Genomic DNA, 16,853 nt, shown 5'->3' on the forward strand with positions numbered 1-16,853 from the left:
TTAATAATATGCTCTCAGATCCAATAACCAGAATAACCAGAACTTCTGGTGAAGGGCTAATCCTTCTTCATATCTTTCCCCTTTGTCTTAAGCCATTCATAAACTCTTGATTCAGGAATGCACATTCTTTTTTAAATCAATAGTTACATAATACCTTCCTTGATTTAATAATGTCTTCTGAGCATCTCAGGCACTTTTTCACATTCTAACCTTTCTAAAAATTCCCTTTCACTCTGTCTTCCTCTAAGTATGTCCCCTTTATGGGACAGTTTGATCTAAATCACTGCTAGAAATAGTAAGCACACAGCAACACAGCATATTTCCCTTATATCTTAATAGAGAGGTTAAAGTTACTTTCTGAGTTTTGGATTTTGTCTTCCTAGCCCACTCTTCATACACACTTACTTCTACTGGATTGTCTTTCTTCTTCCTTTTTCCCTCCATGCCCAACTAAGGATTTCTCCAAGTATAATTTAAAAAATCACCTACATCAGAATCAGCAGGGATTTGAGGCAAAAAGTGTTTTGGACTTCAACCTCAATCTACTAAACAGCAGAAGGTGGGTAGGGCTCAAGAATCCTCACTTTAGAAGTTGCCCAGGTGACTATAATACATACGGAAGAAGTCTGAGAACCACTGCCCCAAAGCACACAGGGACTCGACCAAATAATAAACAAGCACCATTAGAGTATCTGAAAAGAGAGCATGGTGGCAATTCTCTATTCACCTTCCTTTTAAAAAACAGAGGGAAGAGGCAAGAAAGCATGGAAAGTAGAACAGGAGCTGACTATGAGACATCAGCATAAATGCGGACTCGTCAGCCCTGCTCTGTGGCTACTGCCAATTACAGTAGCCAGACCTGCAAGAGGACTGATTAAATGTAATTTATAAAAAGTAAACAAGCTGGGCGGCTTGTGAACAATGAATGGTGATACTGAAGCCAAGAGGTAATAAAAATCATGAATAAACACTTCACATCCCCCTCCCCACCCAGACAACAATTGGTTGTACTCTGGCTAGGATTAGCAAGGGCAAAAATGAATATCTGGGTAATGATTTAAATGACAACAGACCCTTTGAGAGAGATTTTGTCTATCAAATAAACCCTAGTGAAAGTTACACAGCACCACCTCTCGTATTCATAAGCTCAGCCACTTTAATAACTGTTCTTCTTAGCCTTACTGAGGTTAAAAAAAAAAAAAAGTTTGGTTCCAGTGCTACAATACAATCCTACAGTTGAAATATAGTTGGCCCTTGAATAACACAGGGGCTGGGGTGACAATCACCCATGCAATCAAAAATCCTGCATATAACTTCTGACTCCCCCAAAACTTAACTACTAATCCTGTTGACCAGAGAAGACTTATCTATAAAACAGTCAATTAACACATACTTGATATGTTTTATGTATTATATACTGCATTCTTACAAGAGTACTTTTTTCTTAATTTTTCTGGTATTCTAGGTTTCTAGGTTACCTTGTTCATCTGTGAGCTTTTCTTTCTCTTTGTCTTTTTTTTTTTTTTAGGGTGGGAGGGGCAAAGAGAGAGGGAGAGAGAGAACCTCAAGCAGGCTCCAGGCCCAACACAGAGCCTGCCTGAGGGCTCAATATCACAACCCTGACATCCTGACCTGAGCTGGAATCTAAAGTCAGACACTTAAAGGACTTAGCCACCCAGGTGCCCCCATCTCTGAGTTTTTCAAATTGTTGCAAATCTCCAAAACATTTTCCATTATATTTAATGAAAAAAGTCCACATCTAAGCGGACCCACCTGGTTCAAATCCGTGTTGTTCAGGGGTCAAGTATATAGCTTCTAATGGACACGTAGGGAAAGAAACTAAATGATAAGCATGCAGGAACTAAGCTTTGTGAAGAATTTCTCTACATTAAGGTTTCTCAATGTCAGCACTACTGTCACTTTGGGCTGGATAATTCTTTGTCGGAGGTGCTGTATTGTGCAACGCAGGATGTTTAGCAGCATCCCTGCCTCCACTGACTAGCAGCCCAAGTACCCCTGCTGTGACAGCTAAAAATGTCTCCAGACATTCTCGAATGTCCCCACAAAATTACCTCCCCACATCCACTAAAAACCACTGCTGGATACAGAAGCGTCATGAAGAAAAGTTTGTATTAATAAAATAACTCATACAACATATTTCTGACATCATAAGAAAACTCACAGTTTCTTTTAAATATATGTATTCTTTTAAATATATATATATGTAGAGTACATATACATATTATATATACCTTTTGAGTATATCACCCTATTTTTCCATACATTTTTTCCATTACTAGGGGCTAAACTACAAAAATCTTAATATTGTTTAATAAGGTATCCAAGCCATCACAAAAGGGGCACATAATAAAATAACTGTGAGTAGGCCCAAAGTATTTATGCCCATTTAACAAAGCCAACATATCCATCAGGCACAGAAGGCACAATGCCCATGAGAAGTGTTTTTATATTAATTTATTTTAAAGTCAGGATAAAAAATGAATAGAACAATAACAATACCAGCTTGGAACTTACTCATCTTTATAGTGACACACTTGTGAAATACAACTTTTATTCTTTTTTTTTTTTTTTTTTTAATAGAGGAAGGGAAGCTCATGAAGGCAAAAGTACCTGGGGTTCACTAGGCACCATATGGCCCCACGATCTGAATGGGTAGTAAGCAATTAAAACAAGCATGTATGATCAGGTGTGACAGGCACCATGCTATGGAAACGGAAGAGTATCAAAGGAGGATTAAACAGATGCTGGCAGCCCACTGTGTCTATGTGTGAGAGTGGTGGGAGTTCAAAGGAGGCTTCAGGGGCAGAGAACAAGCAGAAGTTAGCCTGGTTGTGCCGGCAGATGGGAGGACCAAAAATTCTGGGAGAAGAAGAGAGCAGGGCAAAGGCCAGACTGGCAGATCACAAGGCCGTGTGGGATGTGGGAGTTCAGCAGAGCTTAAGCGGAGTGCGAAGGTAGCAACAAATACTACGGGAGGCACATGCAGGCACCCCATCACAACAGGCCTTGCAAACTGAGAAGTTTGGGCAAAGGCCAAAGGAACTGCTTAGAGTAGCTTCAAACAGGGAGCGGTATGCTCAGATTTGTGTTCCCAAAGGCCACTCTGGCTGCCTTAATGAAGACAGTTTGGAAGAATGGAAGGAGAGAGGCCACTGGCTATTGCCTCAATCCAAAAGAAAGGCAAAGGCACCTTAGGTAGCAGAAGTCGATTAACTCAGGAGATATTTATATGCTGTCTTTTTCTTTAAGTGAGATTGAGAGAGATCATGCACATGCACGCAGGGGGATGAGGTAAGGAGTTGGGGCAGTGCAAGAGGACGAAAATATCTTAAGCAGGCTTCGTGCCCAGCAGGGAGCTCCACAAGGGGAGCTGGATCTCACAACCCTGAGATCATGACCTGAACTGAAACCAAGAGTTGGACGCTTAACCAAATGAGCCATGCAGGGGCTCCTCAAAGAGATATTTGGGAGGTAAAACTGATAGGACTTGTCACTGGATATGGAGAATGAAGGACGGATAACAAGAAACACCTCTGCACAAGTGATGGTGGAGGCACTGACTGAGGGAACTGCGAGAGGACCAGGTAGAGGGAAAGGATAAGGCTGGCTATGGATATGCTGAGGTTGCTGTGGGGGATCTATGTAGTTATGGATCTAAGCAGTTAGATGTGGACTGAGAAACAGACTGAGATAACACCCTTGAATCATCATCGTATGATTCAAGGCCATTTAAGGTCCAGAGATGGGGGGCACCTGGGTGGCTCAGTGGATTAAGCCTCTGCCTTCACCTCAGGTCATGATCTCAGGGTCCTGGGATGGAGCCCCACATCAGGCTCTCTGCTCAGCAGGGAGCCTGCTTCCCCGACCCCCACCTCTCTCTGCCTGCCTCTCTGCCTACTTGCGATCTCTCTCTTTTTTTTTAATTTACCAAATAAATAAATAAAATCTTTATTTAAAAAAAAAAAAAAAGATCCAGAGAAGGGCTTTAAAGGTTAGGAAAAGGGGTGCCTGGGTGGCTCAGTGGGTTGGGCCGCTGCCTTCGGCTCAGGTCATGATCCCAGGTCCTGGGTTCAAGCCCCACGTCGGGCTTTCTGCTCAGCGGGGAGCCTGCTTCCTCCTCTCTCTCTGCCTGCCTCTCTGCCTACTTGTGATTTCTCTCTGTCAAATAAATAAATAAAATCTTTAAAAAAAAAAATAAATAAAGGTTAGGAAAAAATGCAAGGTTATAGTAACAATTATGTGTAAGTTTATAAGAATTCTGCAGAAACTGAGAGCCCAGACCTTTTATCAAATTTTCAAAGGGATTCCTGAACTCACATATTTTGAAGCAGCAACCAACAGCATGAAATGGGAGACAAGGCCCATGCAGTGCTGGCATTAGAATGCTGAAGAACTCCCATACATAAGACTAGAGCCCAGTATTAGGAAAGCACGGAAAGAAGATTTTGAAAAAAGGACTGGTTGTTTCTCCATCAATGTAGTCAGGAGTTCCATGAAAAGTAAGAACTAAAAAGTTCAAATCTAGTTCTGCTATATCTGGCAACCAGGAGGTCACTGGGGACCTCAGAGCAAACCGTTTAAGAAAAGGACACAGACTCTATTCCATTAGGAAATGAGCAGCAGGTGGAAGCAGCCAAGTGTACAAAACCCACTCAAGAATCTGGCTGGGGGTGGGGCGCCTGGGTGGCTCAGTCGTTAAGCATCTGCCTTCGGCTCAGGTCATGATCCCAGGGTCCTGAGATTGAGTCTCGCATCGGGCTCCCCACTCAGCGGGAGGCCTGCTTCTCCCCGCTCCCACTCCACCTGCTTGTGTTCCTTCTCTTGCTGTCTCTCTCCCTCTCTGTTAAATAAATAAATAAAATCTTAAAAAAAAAAAAAAAAAAAAGAATCTGGCTGGGGGCACCTGGCTGGCTCAGTCAGCAGAGCATGCAACTCTTGATCTCAAAGTTGTGAGTTCAAGCCCCACACTGGTACAGAGCCTACTTAAAAAAAAAAAAAAAAAAAAAAAAAATTCTGTCTAGGGAAGGAGGAATAGAAAGAGTCTCATTCCAGCTCCTGCTTTGAAAACAGAATCCACTGTTTAAGATCCTGGTGAGAAATCTCTAACTACTTTCAGTAAGCCTTCTCAGATTCCCTGAATTCACCTCCTTCTGCTAAATTCTTCTAGAATCTTATATTGAACGTCACTGATCATAATATAATTTGTAATACTAAGTGCATCCTATGTAGCACATAAACTCCCAAAAAATGGAGACAGCCTTCTTGGTCCTCTTTTTCTGAATTCTTCACAGTACTTTTTCATAGCAGGCATTCCCTCAGTGACTGGAGAGATATGACCCAAGGGATGAGAGATCTGGCTCTGCCAGAACAGCTAGTTAACATGTAGGACCTGGGACAAATCAGTTAGTCTCCCAGAGGCTAATTTTCACTCCTTATAAAAAGTGGAGGTTGGATTCTTGACTAGGGAAGAAGGAGATCTGTGTAATTGGGAAAGATACTCAATATAGCTTGTTTTGGTAATGTAAATCATAGAAAGAAAAACTGGATAAAAAGTCAAAAGACAGCCAAATGACACATGAAAGAGAAATGGGTTAGAAACATTGAAAAACACTGTACCAGGTGATCTATAATTTTAGGTTTAAAATTGTATAATTATCTGGTCATGTTGTTCAAGAGATCATGCAAAGTATCACGCCGTACCTTTAGACACAGAACAAATGCCATCTTTGTCCTCTGGAAACTAATATCCTATTACAAACACTAAAGAATGATAACTGAAGCCATAATTTTCTTTGTAAACAGATAGTGTATATGTACCTTTTACTGTGTATACTGTGGGTCATTATGAAAATCACCTGGAAAAATATATCAAATACAAAAATATATTACGATTGCTTTTCCTTTTTTGACTACTTACTTAAGTGAAGAAAAAGGCAAAAAGGAATACTGTTCAAAAGCACCAGTTTAATTTTGCACCCTGTTCTTCGGAGATAAATGACCTATATACCCAGTAAAGATTACTCAGAAGGCTTTGGTTTTATGTAACAGCATCACTAGGATCAAATTACCTCCCCAAATACTTTGCATTCTTGTTCAGTATTTCCTTCTACCTTTTCTCAACACTTCAAACATTCAAATCTGAAACTGTCAAGGAGAACTTGTAAAATTTAATACTCCTACACAACTTTGGGGTCAATTATAACGTTGCCGGAGGGAAGGGGGTTCAAATAATACCTCCTTAACTGAATGAGGTGATCATTCCTCTTCAAGATTTACCTAATGCCACTGGAATTCAAAATACTGGAGGGAGCATTTTACCAAGTGTTTCTCTTTCAAGAGTGGAAGATTAAAAGTTTTCTCCCGCTAATCAACTGGTCATCCCCCCAACTAGAAGCACTTTCATCTTGGCTGCTGTGACTCTGGCCAAGGCACTAATGGGAATATGTGATGGATCGGAATTGAGAAAGCACACCAGGTACTTAATTCTTTAATCAGGTAGTCATCTGGGGAGGAGTTCTGCTACTCGGAAAGTGGCCTGACCACATTTCCCAATACAGTAGTAACTAAAAACTGCATTTCAGGAGAGGAAAACAATCTACATGCTAGGTGGAACATTATTACTCCTAGTCTTGATTACCACATTACAGGGTCAGAAATAACTGCCCCCTTTTAGAGAAAAGATGAAAGAATGTGTGTGTAAAGATTCTAACACAAATACTCTGTGATACTGGTGGCTAGGCTTACATTAGAGAGAGAGAAATGAAAACAAAAAGAGCAAGAGGGTAGATAGAGATCCACGGGACAAAGAGTGCTTTTACCTTTTTCCCACTTAAAAAAAAGTTAGCAAATAAAATGTTATAGCAACTAGGTAACTGATGTATTAAAACAAAAAATAAAGGGGCGCCTTGCTGGTTCAGTCAGTAGAGCATGGGACTCTTGATCTCAGGGTTATGAGTTCGAGCCTCACACTGGGTTTGGAGATTACTAAAAAAAAATAAGTAAACTAAAAACAAAACAAAAATAAAAACAAAAACAAGTACAACAGATTGAGTTCCCAAACTTCTCCTAAGAGCTAATGTCCTATGTCCTCATTTCACAAAAGCAAACCTTGACTAAAATTATATTTACCTGCTTCCTTCATGTATACTAACTAAATATCTGTAGGCAAACGACAAATATTCGACTCAACCAAGCAACAGGAAAGTAATGTACAAAGCCATGGCGTCAACTGACATTTTTCCCCTTCTTCAAACTAGAGCTGCCCTCCTCTCACTTTTCTCTTGAAATGTAAAATGGAATGTTGATGTTTTCTTTTTTCATGTGTGGTGTTCTTAAAGAACGTATAAAACTGTTTTCAAAAAAAAATTTAAACCACACAAGTCAAAGAAAAATAAAAAAAGGAAAAGAAAAACAATGAACAGGATAGTTAAAGCAAAGTTTAATATTTTTCTTCCTTTAAAAAAAATGACCTAAGATTTTTACATTGAAAAGAAATATTTGGACTCTCCGTATATTGTTTTTAATTCATGGAACAATGTACCTATTTGTTTTTTTCCTTTTAGGACTTTTTTTTTTCTTTTTGAACACAGGGAATTATTTAGGCCAAGTATGAATTCAAAGTAAAAAGTTGAGAGAAAAAAGAAATACCACCATAAGAAAAACTCATGGTGAATTTGGCATTCTTTCCAATATATAAAAATAAAACTCAGTTTAGAAGTATGAGAAAAATTTCTGAAATACACATAAAGGAGAGAACAGTTAAATGGTAGAAAAAATTTAAGATAACTCACATTTCCCCTTCTAGAAGCTCTATTTCTTGCAACTTACATCTTCATGTGCAGTTTGCATAGAGCAGCTCTGCTAAAAACAACCACATGGAAAATTTTTGTTCCAGATAATACTGCAGGACAGGGCTTGGCAGCTACAAGTTGTAATCAGAAGTTTCAAGAGCTAATGTAACAGAGATAACAACCAAACATGCGTTCAGTGCGCAGCGGTAACTACTTTTCAAAAAGCAGGCTGCAAGAGGGTCAAAAGCTGTTAGGTTCTACTTCATGCGCCTTCAGCAATGAGAATTATTCTCTTCAGTTAGAGAGTTTTGCGCCTATGAATAAAAGAACTGCTGAAAATATAAAAGATTCCCTTTTCCAGTTCTGGCATTCTTATATTATTTAAGGGGCTTACACATATAAGCCTGAAATGGTCAAAGTGACTAAAGTGACTTTTCCCAGTACTTCCACAGGCCTGAACTGCCACCTCCTATTCTGTAAGACTCCCTGCCATCTACTTGGCAACTGAAGAGGCTACTTATTTAATGGACGTGGAAATCCACTGTACAAAGAACCACTTTTCCCCAGGAGTAATCTAAAGAAGAAAAGAATGCTAATTTTATTTGTGCTTGTAGCCAAGGAGGAGAGAATAAAGAGACCTGTGACTTGATAAGTTTCCTGTACTCAAATCCCTAGACTGAGATAAAAGGACTCACAGAAATGTTGTGACTTCAAGCCAAAGTTCAAATGGCAAACTCAGATGAAGCTCTAACTTGGTGGAAATTAGCCACCATGTTAATTTGAGGAATGTGAAATGAGAGAAACCCCTCCATCAACAGTCAGAGGGGGTTTAATGAGACCCAATGGTGTTATTCTCTTTCCTCCAACACTAGCTGGCACTCACACAGCTGGGCTAAGATGGCTTCCAAAGTCCAAAATAAGACACTAGCCCAAGGGAGTGCTGGCCCTCCTGCTGGAACTCAGGAGCAAATGAATCAAAGGCTCTTTTATTCTCCCTCCCACCAGAACATGCTCCCTCTCTGTTGTAAACTAAATGCTTGCCAGAATGAATTATTTAGCTCAAAACAGACATAAAGAAATTCTTAAATAACACATGTCCCTTGGAATTTTAATAAGTTCAGGTGACCAAACAAGTTGTTTTGTTTGCTTGTTTCTTGTCTGACACATAATATTCACTTGTGGTCAGGATCCCATCAGGAGCATTAGGTCATGGCAGAAACAGAAACTTCTCAAACCACACTTTGAGAAGCTGCAGCTTTGAGAAGCTTGGAGCTGACATCCAAGCTCCATACTTGAAACTTAGGTGTTCTGAAGCTGTTCTCCTCCCTAGGATGTCTAAACTCAACACAAAGTCTTTGTTCTTCCTTTAAAACCAGGCTTCCCTTTGGGATTTACTATTTCTGCCAGCAGGACCTCAGTTCTTCCAAGAACAGAGCCTGAAAAGTCGTTTTTGAATCCTCCCCTGGCAGCCCCTTCCCATTCGCCTCTCAGTTTGAACTCTTAAGCAATTATAGTCTGAATCATTCATCTGGCAAGTAGTCATATATGGTCTTATATGTCTTGTAAAACGATTTAAATGTAGGTGCATTTACAGCTTGTCTTCACAGATAGATTAGAAACTCCTTGAGGGCAGGGAGCAGGCCTTTCCCTCCACTGTATTCCACACATGACACATTACAAAAGCTCCAGAAATACTAGTTGATTTATTCAGTCAACAGATACTCGCACTTCTATTCTGAGCCAGGCACAGCGCTGGGAACTGGAGACACGATGACACTGTGACACTCAGGGCAGCAACCTCACAGCCTTGTACTCAGTGAGCCTGTGTTCTATTAAGGCAAACTCTAGAGAGTCCCCAAACTGCTTAAGCAGTTCCTCATACATTCTTTAAGAAAGTCATACATGACTTTAAGATGAGCAAGAAATTAAAATTTATTTCCCAAAAAGGAGGCTTCTCAATAAGAAGCTCCTCCCCTCTGCCTCTCACTTCCAAGGAAATATCTATGGAATGTTAAGCCACAAGAGAATTTATAATCTAGATCTGCATGCCCCTTCCCCATTTTAGAGATGAGGAAACTGAGGGTCAGAATGGTCAAAGATCGCCTAGATAAAGGCAAAGTCAATCTAATCCTGCATCCTGACACTCAGTCCAGGATTCCTTTCACAGTAGCACAATTTACTCCAAATCCTTCACAAATAAAGTAGTAGTCTACCTGCTGTGATGTCCCTTCCCCTGTGTTAGTTTCTGTAAGAAAATTAGGAGTGATAGCACTCAATGTTTTGAATCTATCAGTCTTAAACTTCCTCAATCTGCAAATTATCAAGGCCTTATCTGCATATTTTTATGTTAACTACAAAATATGGAATTCTACTGGGGCACCTGGCTGGCTCAGTTGGAAGAGCATACGACTCCTGATCTCAGATCATGAGCTAGAGCCCCACGTTGGGTACAGAGATTATTGAAAATAAACTTTAAATACATACATACATATGGAATTTAGTCATAAAAAAGCTTCGATGCTTTATTTTTAAAGCAGGCTTAATAACTACACAACACACTGAGATAACCAATTCAGCTGTCAACAAAATTATCCAAGTATAACTCTTGTCATATTATTGTATTTTGTTCAAAGATGATCTTTTTAAAAAACTTAAAATCAAATTTTCAAAACAGCAGAATTCTAAAACTACCCTCCAAACTGATACAACTTTCTAATGGTAATTTTAAATCCCAAAGACAACAATCAGATTTAGGAATTCAGCAAGTTTTACATGGAGAGTTTTATACTCATCATTAAGCCCAGGCATAATGAAACAATTATCAACTATCAACCACCTATCATGAGGCTTAATGTAATTAGTAGTTGATGATCTTTGTTAACAGAAACAGTGTTCCTGCCACATGAGAAAAGGTAAAAGGAAAACATTAAGAATCTGCATGGACATTTACTATCCTGAGGTTTTCAAGAAAAAAATTACTTCAACAGAGTAATTATGCTCCTTCAATCACTAAGTAAAAGCTTCAGAGAGTCCCTTTACTGATACTAGTAATTGCAAAAAAAAAAAAAAAAAAGTACAGAAGAGCTTACAGACATCACATCACAATCCCATTTGCTGTAGTGGCACTACTGAGCAGTGACCTAATGCTTAGCACAGATCCTGGGCAGTCCCTGAACAAGGAGATGCTAACTCTGCCTGCTGGGTCCTCCATGTAAGATGTGAGGTGCCCACCCAGAGAAAGAGGCTATTTCTGTTTCTAGGCCCATTTCCAAAACCAGGGGCATGTTCTGGAAGTCCAGACAAGAACCATCCTATTAACTAACAGCTGAAGAGTGGAGCCCAAGCTGGGTGCAGATTCCACACCAGAGAACTGGCCGAGGTCTTGCTCCCAGACTGGCTGGCAGCTCACAGGCCACCTTGGTCAGGCCTCAGAAGCAGGTTCTCCTGCTGAGATTACACACCTGCCCAATGCTGACAGCTGGGCCATGGAGGAGCCTGAACCTGGTATCCAGACTTGAGGCAGGCCACAGGGAAGCTCCTCCTGCAGAGATATGGTGATAATCAGCTGGCTTGAACCAATCCTTTGTTTTCAGACTTACATTTCATCTTGGCTGAAATTTCAAGTAGTGATGAAAATCTTACCATTATTTCAAATAGCTGATTTGTCTTTAAATAACTTCTTAAAAATCTGAGCACCACTGTTGAGTGCATACTACCAAGAATTTACTTGTTTTCTGCAACCCTAGTGGTGGTGATCTGTGTATATTTCCACTGAGGTCCTTAAAGTAAAAAAGCAGCTGTTTAATATACAACATAGGAAAAAACCAAAACACAGTGGTAGCAAAATTGAAGGAAAGCATGAAAATTTTTACCTCCACTTTAAGTAGAATACATAGAAGAGGTTCTTACCCTTTTGCAAATAGATATAGAAAAAAGTAAAAAGAGATGAATAGGCTAGGGAATATACACACTATTCCAGGCTTTCTCTTTTCATGTCCCTTTCACTCTCTCTAGGAAATTTAAGAAAAGCTTTCGTACCAGAGGAACACAAGTGTGCAAAGAAAATGCTGTGTGAATTGACTATGAAATAGTAAACATAAAAAGGAGTTGTAAATGGAATGCACTGAAGCCATAAAGTGAGATGACTTTAAAGATAAAAACTAAAACAATTTCTTGTCATATAAAAGCCCTTAAGTACCATCTTAATTGTTTGGACTACCCTATAAATACTGTAAACAGTGAGACAACTGTTGAAATCCCATAGGCCAAATGCTCCCCAAAAGAATCAATGTCCAAACTCCCTAACATCTCATTAACAATCACAGTACTATTCATCCAAGATATCTTTTCACAGCAAAGCCATTCATTAAAAACCATTATCAAGCAACATTTTGTCTACTGGATGGCCAAAAATGTTTCCTTTTACCCTTTATTTTCATAAAGATTTTACATGAAAAGAAAACAAGAATCAGAAATGGATGAATATATGCATGTCTTTGAGGGTTAAAGCTGCTTTAGCAAAAACAATCTGAATTGGACATCAAAGCCTAAAGATCGATAATCTGGAAATGTCAAAAACTTCTGGGCAACCAACTTGACAGCTAAACTATAAGATAGTCCTCATTCTAACTTACAATACTCTAGTCATCCTCTGGGACCCCTTAAATTCTGGTAGCCACCCTGCACACTGTTTTCCTGGGCCATATCCATGTATAAAGAAAACACTAGTACTCAGCCAGGCAAGAAGAACCCCACCTCCTCCAAGCTGTTGGGCATACTCCTCCCCCTGCGGAAAAGAGTTTAGGGAGCCCGCTATCTCTCAAAAGTATCCCTATGGTTTCAGACTACAATGAGCTTATTCCTCAAAACATCTATTAAAAAAATAAATAAATAACAGCTTCGGCACACGATCTGAAACCACTTTTTGCTGTTAGCTCATTTCACATATTGTCTCATTTCTCTGAAAACTCAGAAAGCCGCTTGGAGGGTCTTATGTTTCTTTAGCCTACGCATCTTATCCCCCAACTTGCTTCTTCCTTGCATTCTCAACTAATACTCACAGACTCCTAGAACGTTATAAACTGAAAGGAGCTTTAAAGATGACTTAGTCTGAGCTCCACTTGAACTAGATGAGTCATTAACCTTTTATAGCAGTTAGGCAGATCTGGGTTCAAATCCTATGGCACATTCTGGTTACCGAAACTGTTTTCTCATTTGTAAAACAGAGATAATACCCACCTCATAAAACTGTTGTAATGAGCAAATGAAATAATACATATTTGGGGGGGCGCTTTTCATTTTCTTTGTCCTTGCTAAGACAATCTTTTTTGCTGATTTTCTTCTTAAATTATATAACACTAAATTGCAAGCCCACTAGGCAGGGCTTCTTTCCCGCTATATTTTCTAATCTTATGATGCCTAGTCCAGTGGCAGGCATCTTTTGAGAGAGCCATAAATCAACCATGTGAAAGAATGTGTTACGTCTCTAAAATCACTACTTATTTAGGCAACTGTACTGTCCTTTAGTTTCCTCCTAGAATTTTGTCAGGTCCGTGTGTTTTCTAAACTGTGCCTCTCAAAACAAATTCACCTATCTCCCTACTCCCTCTTCTCACACACGTACAACCTTCTTTTTGGAACTAAAGAACTAAAGCACGGCCCCCACAAATGTTGGAAGAAAGTTGCATCTCTACCAGAACATTCAGGAAACTCTGGTAAGTAAAGAGACGGGATCTGGAAGGGTTCAAGTTTCTTAGGATGTGTGGCATCAAGTTCTTCAATGAGAATTACTTGTCTATAACAAATGCTGGCAGAAAGTGAACCAGAAACTCTCTGGTGAGTCGGTGCAGTTAAACACTGCACTTCACTCCACTATCCAAGCAGTGACTAGTAAGATTAATTTGGGTCCTAATACTGGGTGTAGACATCGTTCAACAAGAAGTAAGTTCCATTGGAAGTGCCGGCCCCTGACAGTAGATTTGTATTTAAGGAGGCACATATTTGGTTTTGAAAACACATTTTACTAGAAAAACATTGGTTCCATACGCCGGGACAAACGTCATTTCTTTCCTTTGCAGAGGGAAGCGACGAAAGAACGAACGGGCGAGAAGGGGTAATAATCTAGACCCCTGAAGAAGGCATAGATTTCCACCAAAGTGAGGTTGGTTCTTTCAAGGAATATTTTTCCTAACAGCTAAAAATGGTTTAACACATAATCAGCATCTTGTATCAATTACACCAATGCCATTTAAGTAACCCTGGTGGCCTGGGAAAGGACCGCAACACACAGAAATCCTACGGGCCTCAGCTGTCCCCCCTCCTGCGAGGCTTGACAGCGCGTCCAAGGCGCCCAAATACCAGCCGCCAGGCTCCCCCCAGCGCCCTCCTCTCGCAGCAAACGGCCAAGGCTCTCGGGCCAAACCCCGCCGCCCCTCGATTCAAAACCGCGAAAATGCGAACCCTGCTAGGCAAACGGCAGGGCGCGTAGTTAACTTTTCTTTCCCTTTTGCACGGATTTGAGATGCTGGTTTCCAATACCAACTTCTCAGGTCCACAGTCCACTGTCGCCCGCACCCCCGGGGCGGGGGGGTAAGACGAGATGAGAGCGCCGACCGAAGAGAGAGCTGCTGAGTTCTAAAACCTCACTGGTTTCTCGGTTGCGGGAAATTCAGTGTTCAGCAGCCCCATGATGATCAAACGCAGACATAAAGAAAAAAGAATGCTCTTCCCCTCACCTCTGCTACAAGGAGTAGTAAAAACATGCAGCAGGCATTAGGTGGAAATCCCGGGCCCTCCCACGGGCCGATGAGGCCCGCACAGCAGGCCGTCTGGAAGCTGGAGGAAGAAAGTTAGCCGGCAAAGTGGAGGGAGGCCGGGGCGTGAGCTTTACAGCCTCGGTGCCGAGCCTGCCGGGGAAGGGGCCGAGGGGAAAGAGATGGGGGCTAAGTTGAAGAACCCGCCCCGCGCGCGGCCGGGGCAGCAGTGCGGGCGGGGAGGCCCAAGGAGAGGCGGCCGAAGCTCTACTTACATAACGCTTCAACTTCTTCTCCGGGGGGGACTTGCGGAGCCATCCGGAGCAGACCACTTCGCCGCCGCTCATGGTGCGCGCCTCTCCCGCTGCCGGCCGGGCAGCTGAGGGGCGGGCGGGCGCGCTCCCGACACAGCCGACGCCCGCCAGCAGCGAGCGGCCAGAGCCTCCCTCTTTTGAGGCGCAGCCGGGGCCGGACGGGACGCGCGGGCTACGCGGCGCGCTGGCTGTGCGTGTCCGAGCGTCTCCCACGCGGGTCCGCGGACGATGAACAGAAGCTGGCAGCGTCTCCAAGGCCGACACCTCGGAGCCGGGACAGCTGTCGGGCCGAGGGCGTCCGGGCCTCCCTTCAGTAAGCCAGCCTAGCCGCCAGGCGCGCCGTCCCGCCGGCCGCCTCAGCAGCGCTCCGGCACAGCGAGACTCTGCCCCAGCACGGAGCCGAGCCTCGGTCCCCTGCGCTCCGCCCCCTAAGAACAGGACCTCCCCGGGCGCTTTCCGAAAGACACTACGTTGCACGCGCGCGCACACACACACTCTCTCACACACACACACTCACTCACTCACACAATGCCCCCGTGCGGCGCCCACTCCGGATCGCCCCTTGGTTTCGGTGCGCCCGGAGCGATCCTCCCCTTCCTCCTCCTCCTCGGGAGAGGGTGGGTCACTTCTCCGCGGCGCCCGCGAAAGACCGGGGGGCGGACAGAGGGAAAACGGAAACCGCGAGGGTCTCGTGCGGGCTCAGGGCAGGTCCTGGGCTACGCAGGCGGCGAAACGCGGGGCGTCGCTGGTCGGCAGGAGCTGGGCAGGGCGCAAGTCCCGCGGGAGGGTGGGTCCGCTCTCGCCGCCGCCGGAGAGGGCGGGGAGCGGCGGAGGAACCAGGCACTCGGCTCTTGGCTGCGGAGAACGACCCCACTGTCCCGTCACCTCACGCTCCAGCGCCGCTTCCCCCGCCCCGGGGCGCGCGGTAGGCTCAAAGCGGCCAGGCCTCCCCGTTCCCTCTCCCTTTCCTCCTTCCCCTCCCCCGTTCGGGCCGGCTCCAGTTTCTGCCTAGACTTTCTCTGAAACTCCGGCGGAGCGCTTCCAGCCAAAACAAGGGCCGGGGGCGGAGGGAGCGGACGGAGGGAGGGAGCGAGAGAAGGAGGGAGCGGGAGTCCGAGAGGCACCCTGGGATCTGTAGTTCGGGAAGCTGGAACGGGGGTCCTCGGCCGCCCTGCGGCGGCGGCGGCGGCGGCAGCCGGAGCCCCCAGCCAGCACCTGGCGGGGGAAGGCGGACGAAGCCTTGGCGAGACCAGGGCCGCCGGGGCTCGGGCCCTGGGAGGACCGAGGAATGTTCGAGTGTCAGTTTGTGGTTTGCCATGTTGGCTCTGTCTAGTATCAGTCCAGAGTTTGTAGTACACACAAGATCAGGGGTTTGGGGGGGTTTTCTCTACTTGACAGTCTGCAGTCAAAACGGGAGACCGCGACCCCGCAGATCCGGGCCGGGGAGACTTAAGGCCCGGGACCAGAAGAGAGAGGGTGAGGGGGCGGCGCGCGCCGGCGACTAGCCTGGTGGGGAGGTGGGGGGACCCACCCGGAGGGGCATGGACGGGTCCCCGGAGCAGGCCTGCCAGGGTGGTAGGAGCGCTTAGTGGGGCCAAAGCATTTGACTGAGTCTTTGTGTGGGACATTTTGAAGTCTCACACTCCCTCCGTTTGTTGCCGGTTTCTTCCACTTGACGTTGTATTTGTTTAAAATCTATCCTTGGAATGTTGGTCTAGAACAGGGAGAATTACTGGATGTCCTACTTCTATTTGCCTACTTGTGGGTGTTTTACAATTATGACTCCTGGTCCTGAGCTTACCGTTGTCCTGTACTAGAAATATCTTTACCAGTTTACTTATGAAAAACAAAGCCCCAAAACAATCTTCAGAAGGTAACATAAAGAATCAGATGAAAGTGCTAAAAATATTAGGAGGTAAGTTAACACGGGCATTTGCTTATTAATACGGCATTCATATTCAGGAGTTCCTCTCAGT

At 43.6% G+C, this 16,853-nt stretch overlaps 1 protein-coding gene across 2 annotated transcripts in view; it reads right to left on the reverse strand.

The window, feature by feature from the left end:
- Positions 1 to 15,050, reverse strand: part of LOC111154396 (GRB2 associated binding protein 1) — a 125,339-nt gene extending 110,289 nt beyond the window's left edge. For both annotated transcript variants that reach the window (XM_022513951.1, XM_022513941.1), the window contains exon 1: positions 14,839 to 15,050. In XM_022513951.1, coding sequence (XP_022369659.1) covers positions 14,839 to 14,910 — 72 coding nt within the window. In that variant the 5' untranslated portion in view covers positions 14,911 to 15,050. The remainder of the gene's footprint in view (positions 1 to 14,838) is intronic.
- Between the last annotated feature and the right edge of the window lie 1,803 nt (positions 15,051 to 16,853).

Source organism: Enhydra lutris, unplaced genomic scaffold (assembly GCF_002288905.1).
Source record: "Enhydra lutris kenyoni isolate GAN:26980312 unplaced genomic scaffold, ASM228890v2 scaffoldscaffold3, whole genome shotgun sequence".
Taxonomy (NCBI): Eukaryota; Metazoa; Chordata; class Mammalia; order Carnivora; family Mustelidae; genus Enhydra; species Enhydra lutris.